This window comes from Kogia breviceps, chromosome 3, assembly GCF_026419965.1.
Source record: "Kogia breviceps isolate mKogBre1 chromosome 3, mKogBre1 haplotype 1, whole genome shotgun sequence".
In the NCBI taxonomy this organism is placed as follows: domain Eukaryota; kingdom Metazoa; phylum Chordata; class Mammalia; order Artiodactyla; family Physeteridae; genus Kogia; species Kogia breviceps.
This window is the reverse complement of record NC_081312.1, coordinates 25,426,890-25,439,273: the sequence shown is the minus strand read 5'-3', so window position 1 is coordinate 25,439,273 and position 12,384 is coordinate 25,426,890. Positions and strand designations below refer to the sequence as shown.

The 12,384-nt window shown below is 46.8% G+C and overlaps 1 protein-coding gene across 1 annotated transcript; it reads left to right on the top strand.

Moving 5' to 3' along the window:
• The first annotated feature begins 13 nt into the window (after positions 1–13).
• On the top strand, positions 14–8,146 carry AHSA1 (activator of HSP90 ATPase activity 1). The gene is made up of 9 exons (XM_059057644.2): positions 14–515; positions 1,884–2,074; positions 3,780–3,862; positions 4,264–4,381; positions 5,484–5,572; positions 6,431–6,559; positions 7,020–7,121; positions 7,583–7,634; positions 7,752–8,146. Exons 1-9 carry the CDS (start codon positions 436–438, stop codon positions 7,922–7,924), a joined length of 1,017 nt encoding a protein of 338 aa, XP_058913627.1. The 5' UTR covers positions 14–435; the 3' UTR covers positions 7,925–8,146.
• The last annotated feature ends 4,238 nt before the right edge of the window (positions 8,147–12,384 follow it).

Sequence of the window (12,384 nt, the reverse complement as noted above, 5' to 3'; positions counted from 1 at the left end):
ACATTTTCCTCGGTTATTAGGCGGGTCAGTCAACAAGACTACAACTCCCATGAGGCTTAGCATAGCCGATTAAGGGTTCAGGGAAACAATGAGAAGTGTCCTTTGTGTCTCCACTGGTGAGGAATGACCGTGTGAGCGGTTGCATTTCGTGTCTTTTGGGCGATAACCCGAAGGAGTTTGAAGGATCCCTAGAACAGACAGAAGTTAAGGTCCGGCGAGTCGGAACGGAAGCACCTGGTGGGAGGGAGGAGGAGCCGGAAGTTAAGGCGGGGAGGGGGCGGGGGCGGGGAGGTGGAGGGAAAAGCAAGCCAGGAGGTTTAGCGGCCGCTTCTAGTAGTTTCCAGGCGCTGCCGGGCGGCTGGCTCCGCGCGGTCCTGAAGCTGTGGCTGTGGCTGTGGCTGCTCGGGAGCTGGTGGCGGCGCGACTGGAGAGCTGATGGCCAAGTGGGGTGAGGGCGACCCACGCTGGATCGTGGAGGAGCGGGCGGACGCCACCAACGTCAACAACTGGCATTGGTGAGAGCCAGCGGGCCAGGCCGCGGGAGCGCTCCGGCCGGGCCAGGGTTGCAGAGTCCCTGGAACCTCGGCCGGGACAAAGCTGGGGCCGAGGCAGCCCTTCCTGCCCGGAGATGGGCGTGGGTCCTTCCTGTTGCAGGGGTCCGTAGTCTCAGATCCCTCCACTCTCCGGTCTCTGTTTCATTGGCGGGGGAGGCGAGGGGACGACATGGAGGGCTGCGCTCCAGACGAGGGGTTTCAGATATGAGAACAGAACCCCTTGGCTGCTGCATTCAGCCTGAGCGGGGAGATGCTTCCCACTCGTGGCCGCAGGAGTCAGTGAGACCCAAACCGCCGTGGATTGTGTTGGGAGACTGCAGTGTTAGACTCGGGAGGGTAGGAATTCCTATTTTCCGGCTTACGGGTGGAATTAAAAGTCAGTCATAGGGGACTGCTGCTTCACTCCAGAAGGTTAAGGTTTAGAACGTGTTCTGCCGGTGCCCACAGCTCAGTGATGCTGAAGGCGCCGTGGCCTCTCACCCGGAACTATTAAGTTAGTTGTATTGTAGCTCCAGGGACTGCCCCTGGTTGCCGGGCAAACATGGTTTATAACCCAACCACTCTTAAAAGCTTGCTCCCTTTCATGAAATCCTCTACAAGTAATGTCTTATCTTTTGAGTCTAGTGAACTTTGTTCATACTGTCTTTACTGTATTTTTACTTTATTGCAGCTCTTTTCACTATTGTTTTCTATACTAGTTAGAAAGTGGGGAGGTAGATAGTTTTTCTTCTCTATATCTCAGCCTGCCTCCTTTCCTCTTAGCACAGAGTGTTTGACTTAATTTTTGTTTGTTTTGAAGTGCTAGACTTACATTGTTTTCATGGCCATTTAGAGGGCATAGAATGTGTAGAGCCTTTATAGCATAGCCTGAATTTGACAGGTCAAAACACTGTGCTAATGAGATCAAGGTTATTGGTTTATTCGTTACTGGACCTTTTAGCTCAATACTGCATTCTGTGGCCCCGTTGTGTGCTCCTGACTTCAGCAAGATGTGCACAGTTTTCCACTTGGTCAGACGGGGGCGCTACGTTAAAGTGTCTAATGCTGACCCCAGCACCATCATGCTGAGAAAGGAAAGCAGAATTTTCCATTTAGTTTGAAACTGTTGTATTACAGCAATTGTCCTTATTGACAGTATGGGACTCCTGGTCTTCCTTTTAGGAGTCCCATACTGTCAATAAGGAGTAACACGTTTGTGGACATACTGGAGTGGGGCTGAGGGTTTTGTGTTCTTTTCCAGCCTCCTTTAGCCTTGGATGCTCTTGCATAGAGCAAGCAGTTGTATCCTTCATTTAGCTGCTGGTCCATAGCTTTGTTTCTGTTTTGCAGGACAGAGAGAGATGCTTCAAATTGGTCCACAGATAAGCTGAAAACACTGTTCCTGGCAGTGCGTGTGCAAAATGAGGAAGGCAAGTGCGAGGTGACAGAAGTGAATAAGCTTGATGGAGAGGCATCTATTAACAATCGCAAAGGCAAACTTATCTTCTTTTATGAGTGGAGCATCAAACTAAACTGGACAGGTAAGTCTATGCTTGGCTTTTAGAACAGAGGTTAACCGCATTTTGATTGACCTGTTCAGGAGCCGCGGAGGACAGTTTTTGAGAGGTTATGAACTTTTTTCAAGGGAGATAGTGCTGTTTTGGAGTCCTATTGAAAACAGTATTGGATGCTGAAATTCTTCTGCCACTGTGGGACACTATAAATGGGTTTCCACTCTCTGGGTCTCATAGGTCCCCACTGATGATAAGCAGCTGAGCTGCTGAATCTTTGGACCTGGTCTGTGTTGGGACATATAATGTGACATTTCTCAGACTAGCTGTTTCTGCCTCTTGGATGATTTTAAAGTGGAGAGGGGGAGTTTTTTGGTTTTCTTTCTTTTTAAAATTTTTTTAAACTCTCTCCAGTGTGACCCTAACAGTTCAGAGTGCTGTGGTAATGAAGCTTGCATCTGATTATAACTTGGGTCAGTTTTATTCTCTATCTTAACGTCCCTTTTGTGAAGATATTAACATAGAATTGGGCCCATGGTTAGATGGTCCTGACTGTTGGGAGGCTGAATTTTAAAAGACAGTAAAGTTAAGAGGGTACATGTATGGGGCAAAGCATGAAATAAATTTTTGTTTCAATAAACATTTCTCAAGTGAATGTTAATAAAAAGGGGAAATGTATTTATTGTCTTTTTTTGTTTTTTAAACTACTGAAGCACAGCAGTCTGGAAGAAACCTTAGGTATCATCTTGCCCAGTCTCCTTTTTATAGATTGAGAAACTGAGGCCTAGAGAAGTAAAGATAAATAAGTGTTTTTGTGAGTTAACTTTGAATTACAGATAGTTCTGCTATAACGTGACACATGTGGTTTCTAAAAATCACCACGCTATGCAAAATCTTGCAACAAAATCCACAGGGCTTGTAGGGAAGATGGGGTTAGGGACGTGACACTATACTCAAAAGTTTTATCAGTGATTTTTTTAAAATTTAGGAATGTAAAAATTGATGGCACAGTTTACACATGTTAAATCATAAGAAATACATAAATAACATGATAAATATGATGCTTTACCTTGACAAAGACCTGAAGTTTGCTTGTGAAAGTGGGCGTCAGAAGCATTGAGACATGTGGGTTATTGTGAGGTGGTGGGAGGGGAGTCACCTGAAATGAGAAGGAGCATTATAACACCGCTAGTGGATGGTGTGGCTCCTAACACACACAGTGAACTGAAGTCACTGGCAGACAGATGTTTGAGATGTGTATTTCGCGTATTCCTATACAGCTCCATTCAGCTGGGTTTGGGTTTCTTTGGGTTCACCTAGTGTTTGTTTCTCAAGGATGAAATCACATATAAGCAAACATGAAATTCATGTTATGACCACATCGTCCCTTAATATATCAATAGTATTGGAACAAATTTGTATTTTCAAGACAGACGTTCTAACAGAGCTGTCTGTGTTGACTATTAACCAAGTCCTCCTTAGCAGAGTTCATGCTGGTGCCAAATTCACATAGTTCTGTGTCCCACACTGTAATAGCACAGCTTCAAGAAATCTGATGGGGAAAGACATTTCAGGGTGGGGGGCAGTGGCTGCATCTGGCGTGGCATTCTCTCAGAATAAAGAAGGTCAGTTCAGTTGTCCAAAAGAAGCGTAAGCAGAATAGTAGTTAGCACTCCAGAGCAGAAGAGGAGGAGAGAAGAGAAGGAGACTGATAACATTGCATTACTTTTGACAGGTACTTCTAAGTCTGGGGTGCAGTACAAGGGCCATGTGGAGATCCCCAATTTGTCTGATGAAAATAGCGTGGATGAAGTGGAGGTTTGTGCTTTCTGTTTCCTCATCTGTCTGAGTCTTCCACATCCTCTTATTCTCAGATGAGAAAAATGACCTGTCATTCAAGATTACAGGCCAGGCTTGGCCCCAGCATTCAGAACCCCAGTCTGCAGGTGATTTTCTAGGTCTTTGGTGCCATCGGGAGCTCCCAGAGCAGCTTGTGCTTATTTAATTACTTTGCTTTAGTGAGTAGTGTGGGTTCTAACATTAGCCACCATTGTCTTGGCAGAGAGACCTCGAGAAGGAACACTCGTGGGGATTGTACAAAAACCTCAACCCTCCCTTCCTGCGGAAATGTTAGCAGTTGTCTGATTGCTCAGCACCGACACTCCACAATGTGGGTGCCTCTCAAGTTATTTACCACCTGCTTCTGATCTTTCACTCAGATTAGTGTGAGCCTTGCCAAGGATGAGCCTGACACAAATCTCGTGGCCTTAATGAAGGAAGAAGGGGTGAAACTTCTAAGAGAAGCAATGGGAATTTACATCAGCACCCTCAAAACAGGTATACCTTGAGTAGTTATGAGTGCCTTGAGAAGATAGTTTTCCACCTGTCAGATGCTAATTAAGGGGCTTGACAGGTCTTTCTTTGGCAAATGGATAAAAATTTAGGGGGAGGAGGCTTATTTCATCTTAAAATCAGTCTATAAACTTTAAGGGAAAGATCTAGAGATACGTCATCTAATGTGTTGGCTGTTGAGCACTTGAAATGTGGCTAGTCCAAATTGAGATGTGCTGTGAGTCCAAAAAACACAATGGATTTTGAAGACTTAGTATTTTTTTTTAAAAGTAAAATGTCTCAATAATTTTTTGATACTGATAATGTATCAAAATGGTAGTTAGGTTATATTAGGTTAAGTATAGTGTTAAAATTAACTTCACCTGTTTGTTGTAATGCTTTAGTGTGGCTACTAGAAAATTTAATATTACATTTGAGGTTGAGATTGTATTTCTGTGAGACTTGCTGATCTAAAGACTTGGCAGCCCCAGACTCACCACGTGAGCGTCGTCCTGCACTATTTTTGACGTGCGTTCTCCAGGGACATTTAGAGGGTTATTTGAATAGCAGTCAGCTCAGCTGTCTCCTAGAAGTCTAGTTCTGCCAGTGTGTTCTGATCTTGGCGTCAGAGTACACGTCATAATCATCGGAGGGAGCCAATATAGAGGCGGAAACCTTTTTTGGTGGGAACCAGTGCTCTGATGCCATAACTAGTTGTGGCTGTCCTACAGAGGTAAGGCAGAGCGGAGAAAGGGGACTAAATATGCAACTGTGGGTATCTTGACACACTCTTGAAGTCTTTGGAAAGTGCCACTGCATTCATTGGCTACCATCCACAGTAGACCTCATGTACATTTAACAAGTCGTGATGCTTCTAATTGAGTCAGGGGTTTAAAATAATCCCAGTGAACATACTGTGTTCTGTAGCATACACTCAGATACCCGTCTGGCTTAGATCAAAGTTAAAGACGCTAAAGTGTATTACTTTTCCCTCCCTTGTCGTGACCTCCATCTGAGTTAAGACGGCCATGTTTGTCAAACTACAATGAAGCCCTGAGTCTCAGCTACTAAGAAGTAACTTCCAAGAGCTGGGATTTTATCTTTTCAGAGTTCACGCAGGGTATGATCTTGCCTACAATGAATGGAGAGTCAGTAGACCCAGCCGGGCAGCCAGCACTGAAAACTGAGGAGCACAAGGTAACCGGTGTCCCCACGTGCTGGGGCGGGAGGCTGTCTGGAAAGGGGGTTAAGGCACTGCCTCCTTCAGAAGTCTCTATCTCAGCTCTTTCTCTCCCACTCTAATCTCTGAGCCAGAGTTGGTGCTTTGTAGAGAGTCCACAGCGTGTAGTTGCCTGTCTCCCCATCTTTAACCTGGTGTTTATTCATTTGTAACAGACCCCTTAGAGCAAATGGAAGCCATCAGGGACTTCAGAGTCCGACTGTTGCGTTTAACCCCAGTGAGGAGGTTGTGGACGCAGGGTGGTCTTCACCTATATGCATCTTAAGTATTATGTCTACACCTCACACTTTGATACTAAAGGTGTCATCAAGGTATCAGGGGTTACTTAGATCACTAACTTCACCTAACAGGAAACTGACGGATTTCACTCCATTGGCAGGGTGAGCAAATATTTTTTCTGGAGATGGAATTTGTGTGGTTTGGGCTCAGCACTTGGTTTTCAGCCCTGTTGCCCTTTTGTCAGTACACTGAAGGATATTCTGGGGGTGCTGCTTCCAGCTATTTAAGCGTAGAAATTCTGCTTGAGAATCACACGGGGCTCTTCAGAGATACCTCATGATTTGGTGTGCCCTTCAGCAATGGGCTTTTAAACGAGTGTCACGCTTCTTTCACCTAGAGAGGCACTGAGGATTTTCTGGGAAAGTTCCCCTTCTGACTGAAATGCCCGTGCACATCAATTTCCTCTAACTCCCTGGAATAATTAGCCTTGGAGGTGAAAACGTTTGTGAGAATGCATAGCAGGGCTGTCCCTGAAGCCCTGTTAACTGAGGTTTCATCATCCCTCTAAACTGACGATTTCACTGCCACGTCCACAGGCTAAGTCTGCGCCTTCAAAAACCCAGGCAAGACCTGTTGGTGTCAAAATCCCCACTTGTAAGATCACCCTTAGAGAAACCTTCCTGACATCGCCAGAGGAGCTCTATAGAGTTTTCACCACCCAGGAGGTAAGTATAGTCTTGTCCTTCCAGCTCCTGGCATCTGCCGTCCCGAGTGACTGGAGCCGTGGGCACATCCCCGCGTTGTGCGGAGGAAGTGCTGAGTGGAACCGTGAGGCTTTCTTTGTGCGCTCAGGGGCAAAGGGAAAACACTTGTGTTCAACCCACTCATCAAAGTGGATTCGTCTTCTTTTTTCCCTTTTATGCCAGTTTTGGGTCATGTAAGTGGGAACCACTGGAATCATTCTCGTTAGAAAAGTAAATGGATTCGAAGTAACGGCATCCTAGCTTCAGAAAGAGTTACTTGAGTCGAAGCCTGGTCTCTAGTGGAACAGAAAAGAGCCTAAACCTGGTTCTTGGGCAGAGTAGTGTCTTTGGAAGTGAGAGCTGAGGCATGCAGGTGTCAGCTGGCGTTTCTCCCGGGTCCCACTGAAAGCCATGCATCTTCTTACCTCCTTTTTCTCTGCAGCTTGTTCAGGCCTTTACCCATGCCCCTGCAATGTTAGAAGCAGACAAAGGTGGCAAGTTTCACCTGGTAGATGGCAGTGTCTCTGGAGAATTTACTGATCTGGTGAGTATGGGCTTGCCAGGATACAGCTTTTGTCTGGTCAACTCTGTAGATAAAATTTAAGGCTGTAATCTCTTTGGTTAGTAAAAACCTCATTTTGTTTTTCAAAAGAATGCTACCATTGAATTCTCTTGCTTTCATATAAATTTTTCTTTAGTGGGGTAAAATTGCTTCTTCCTCGAAAAATCAAACATGGAAGAGAGGTTGACTACATTAGTGGCTTACGGCTTTCCGTTCGCGACACTGAAATTTCACGTGGGCACAGCTGACTGGACCCAACTTAGGAGTAAGAGGAGAGGCTGTGGCTGATGTCAGTGCAGAAGCTACCAACTCTGGTCCGCTTTGTCCTCATCAGTAGTACAGCTGCAGATGACGGGCTCCGTATGAAAGGCAGATGGGTGATGCTTGCTAGGATTGGGTACATTGCAGTCTATAGTATAGGCTGACCTCTTTGATTATTTTAGATCCCTGAGAAACATATTGTGATGAAGTGGAGGTTTAAATCTTGGCCAGAAGGTAAGTAAGCATATGTATTTGTTGCCGTTGCCCCCAGAACGTTGTCTTTTCCCCTTAGCCTCAGACCCACATGGAAACCCTGGATCTGAAACCTCCTTCCCCTTTGCCTTTCCCCAGGGCACTTTGCCACCATCACCTTGACCTTCATTGACAAGAATGGAGAGACTGAGCTGTGTATGGAAGGCCGAGGCATCCCTGCCCCTGAGGAGGAGAGGACACGGCAGGGCTGGCAGCGGTACTACTTTGAGGGCATCAAACAGACCTTTGGCTATGGCGCACGCTTATTTTAGGACCAGCAGCAGGGGGTACAGCCCGCCGAACACTTCAGTCCAGCCCTCTCCTGACTGGGGCTTGTGACTTACAGGATTGCACCATCCCAACCACTAACTTGGGGCCGGGGCCCCTTCCCTTCATGTATACCTTGGGTTTGTGCATGTTTTCTGCTGGGTGGGAACAGAGGGTGATTTCTCTTTTATGTGTACATACGCTAAATAAACGTAATTTAAAAATCGTGTATGTCTGGAACCTGTGTTGATGGGCTGGCTGGTATTAAGAGTTCCCTTGAAGGTTTTGAACAACAACAAAAAAAACAACGGAGGGGTTTTATCTCCGTTCTGTGTAAGTGTACGTAATTAAGAGTCCTGAAAAGAGTCTGCTTCTCACTAGGAAGCATTCCTGAGCTCATGTCCTTTCATACTGCAGACTGGCAAAAAGGGTCTCTTCCCCTCACTGAGGGAAACGTGGGGTGGAGTTTCCCTGGGGTGAACGGTACCAAGAAACTGTATCGCTGGTCCAGGTGGCATCCTGGGCTTCCCACTCTCCATGGCCTCTTATCCTCTTCCAAGAAGAGGTGATCAACCAGGTGCTGGTTTGAGGTGTGGAAAGAGATTCCCCACCCTGTGACCAAGGGGAACTGTGGGCTTTGGGTTTCTGTTCACTGAGCTTTTCTGTTTATTGAGCGGTTACTATGTACCAGACACTGTACTAAGCAGTTCCCTTACAGTAGCTTATTTAGCCCCCATAATTTAGCCCCTATGAAACAGGTACTACCATCATTTCTGTTTTACAAGAACCTAGTCCTTGGATTTCTTAATGCATATCCCAGACCGTACAACAGATAATTTAGCAGAGTTGGAATTTGGAACAAGGACCATAATGGCAGAGCCAGTGCTCAAGTCCAGACCACTGTCTACTGCCTTGTCGCGTTCATCCCTGAAAAGAAGCAGCTGCATTTCTAGCATGTTAGGCATCCTTCCTGGAATAGGAAATTCCAGGCCTGTTACTCCCAGAAAGAAGAAAAAAAGAATGTAGAGTGTTTTTAAATACCTGGTTCCATTAAGCAAGTTTACTGAGCACTGACGAAGGGGTTCCAGTGGGGTGCAGACTGCCACGTTGCAGGAAGAGGTAAACTGTACCTTCACAGGGAGGGTCGTTTTCCTCGACAAGCCCCACCCTGGTGACCCCAGTGTGAGTCAGCACCCTCTAATCCAGACACTACCTCCTGCAGTTACAGCTGTTTCCTTCATCTGTCCTTGCCTGCTTTATTAGGTGGCAGTGAGGTCTGCAGGCTAATCCAACCAACATGACTTGGCCAAAATGTAATTAAAGTAGGAAATCAGTACTGATCTGGATAATTTAGACCCCCAATATCCTTTGGCTTGAATTAATCAACAGGTGCTGGGCTGAACTAATTTGCATCTAGTTCGGCATTATATCTGCTTCCTGGGGTTCCGAACAGATACTTTTTGATAAAGTACCTGTGCTCTAGCTTGAATCAAATCAAGGACCCCTTGGGACTTCCCTGGCAGTCCAGTGGTTAAGACCCCGTGCTCGCAATGCAGGGGGTACAGGTTCAATCCCTGGTCAGGGAACTAAGATCCTGCGTGCTGCACGGCGTGGCCAAAATCAACAAAAATAAAAAGCAAATCAAGGACCCCTTCTAACACGGAGACCAGTGACAAAAAAGGACCCCTTTCACACCTGGCGGGAGAGTTACCAATTCCAGAATACCTAGGAAAAATCCGAAGTGAAGTTTACAAGTGTCTTAGTAATAACCAAAGCACCAGGCAAAGTTCCTGTTATACGACAGCTCGGTAACATTCATATCCCCAGTAATGATGGCTGTTCCAATTTTCACCACTTCCATTTCACTGATAACATTTTGGCTAGCCATCGGATCCTAAAAAGCAGAAAGAGCTAAAAACAGAACTTTGGACTTGGGTTTGAATTGTAAATGTGTCACTTCCTAACAAATTGGGCAAATTTCCTCATCTGTAAAATGCGTAGTATAATAGGTACCTATAAGAGCATTAGAGATGGATGTAGAAGCTCTGGCCCCTGGTGGCATGTTACCTGCTGACTTCTGGGCTCCCAAGCCCACACATTTTCCCTTGGGCAGGAATTGATCTTTTGAAAATCTGGTTAATTGACCAAATTGCAAATCCTAGGCCAAGGGTTCTCCTCAACTAAGAACCACCTGAGGGGAACCTGTTAAATGCAGGAAAGTGGACTCCACCCCTAGATACTCTTAGTGGGTGTGGGGTGTGGCCTATGAGCTTACATTTTAATGTCCCAGGTGATATTGCTACCAGGGGTGGATTTTGAGGAGCACTTCAACATGTTAAGAAAATCTAACTGCATGGGCTTCCCTGGTGGCGCAGCGGTTGAGAGTCCGCCTGCCTGATGCAGGGGACATGGGTTCGTGCCCTGGTCTGGGATAAATCCCGGAAGAGCCCACATGCCGCGGAGCGGCTAGGCCCGTGAGCCATGGCTGCTTGAGCCTGTGCGTCCGGAGCCTGTGCTCCGCAACAATGAGAGGCCCGTGTACCACACACACAAAAAAAATCTAATTGTAATAGAGGAGCCAAAGGAGCACATCTGGGTCCCTTTTGTGATTGAGACAAAGGATCTGAAACATCCTGTCTTCCAAGAGATGAGGGAGGCCAGCAGGATCTGGCAGGTTTGTACTGTTGGTTGTTTTAAACCCTAGTAAGAATTCAATGTGACCAGTCTTTTTTTTTAATTTATTTTTGGCTGCGTTGGGTCTTCGTTGCTGCGTGCCGGCTTTCTCTAGTTGCGACGAGTAGGGGCTACTCTTCGTTGTGGTGCGTGGGCTTCTCATTGAGGTGGCTTGTTGCAGAGCACAGGCTCCAGGTGCACGGGCTTCAGTAGTTGTGGCACACGGGCTCAGTAGTTGTGGCTCACAGGCTCTAGAGCGCAGGCTCAGTAGTTGTGGCATACGGGCTTAGCTGCTCCGCGGCATGTGGGATCTTCCAAGACCAGGGCTCGAACCCGTGTCCCCTGCATTGGCAGGCGGATTCTTAACCACTGGGCCACCAGGGAAGCTCGCAACGTGACCAGTCTTGCCTAGCCTAGAACCTTTTCTGAGGTAACCCAGAGGGGGAAAATGGGGCAAAAATTCCAGGTGGCCGGGGCAGCTACGTTAGAAACAGCTGTGGTGTTCGTGCTGGATGCGTAGCCACGGATGGCTCCTGGTTTCCGGGGTGGGAAGAACAGCCAGGTGAGCCAGGACGGCCTACACTGGACCAGAGCGGGGGAGGGTCCTCTCTGGTTTCATGGGCCTCTCCTGGCTCTGATGCCAGCGGCTCCTAAAATCCTCCCATTTATCAGGGTCAGTGACCCCTCTGTGACTCTTTCTCCTCACACACAGGTGTTCCCTAAGCCGGCAGCCACCTGCACAGCATCTCTTTCTCCTTTGTACAGTTTGAATAAACACCATTTTATAGCTGATCAATGCCCCAGCCCCTCCAAGGCCCCTTTCGAGCCCCCTTTTCTTTAGTTTCCCTCATCTGTGGCCTGACGTGGTAGCAATTTAGCATGTCACTTGGATTAAAAATGGGGCTGGTTAAGTTCAGTTTGGGTAATAGACAAAGGCGTTAGGTATAGATTAAATTTAGACAGTGTGTTTAAGTGTCAAGGTAAATTATATTAGAAAGGAGGGGAATTAGCAGTTTCCTGTGAAAACAGACTCTGGGATATCTCTATCTTGTTATTTACTTTTTTAAAGTTTCAGCTAAAACATAATTAAAACATTCCTGTGCTAATCGTATTGAATTCCCCGGACAAGAGACAGGGAAGGGAACTTGGCTCCCACCTAGTGACCCAAGATCCTGGCCTCTCTGACCCTGTAATATTCTAGTTGTACCAGAGGGCTGTTAGACGGTGATCCCGGACCAGACTAATAAACCTCCCTCTAGGTGTGATGTAATTGGAAATATCTGGCTCTCTGAGTTTCTCCAGGTAGTGGCTCTGAACACACCTTGTCTCATTCTGCTTCCTGATGTGACTTCCCCAAATGCCAGCAGTGACAGTGGAGTGTGTGGTAAGGGTACCAACTAAGGTAGGGCGGGTCCACCTCTCTCATAGATGTAGTTCTTGGGACAACTCTGCATTGGATCCCCTTGCAGCAAGTTGCTTGGGGAAGTGGGGTCACTTCCTCTGGTGTAAATGCAATTGATCTATCTGACCAAAGGACTTGGAGTGAATGTGCCCCTAAGGTCCTGCTAGCTCTTCCCTGCCTCCCAGGTAACCCTTGACGAGTTTGACTAAAGATAACTGACTAAAGATAAACTAACTGATGTTTAGTCTAAACTAAACTCTGCACCCCAGAGCTCTGCCTGCCCAGCAGGGTTAGGTAATCACAAACGCAGCCCAGGGGAGCTCGGCTTGGATTGTAAGCAAGGGCTCCCTACACCCCTCTGCTCTGGTGGGGCTCCGAACTCTTCATCAG

Coding starts and splice junctions, on each gene's coding strand:
- AHSA1 (XM_059057644.2), top strand. CDS start 436: ATGGCCAAGTGGGGTGAGGGCGACCCACGCTGGATCGTGGAGGAGCGG. Junction 2,075..3,779: donor CATCAAACTAAACTGGACAG/GTAAGTCTATGC, acceptor TACTTTTGACAG/GTACTTCTAAGTCTGGGGTG. Junction 7,122..7,582: donor CTGGAGAATTTACTGATCTG/GTGAGTATGGGC, acceptor TGATTATTTTAG/ATCCCTGAGAAACATATTGT.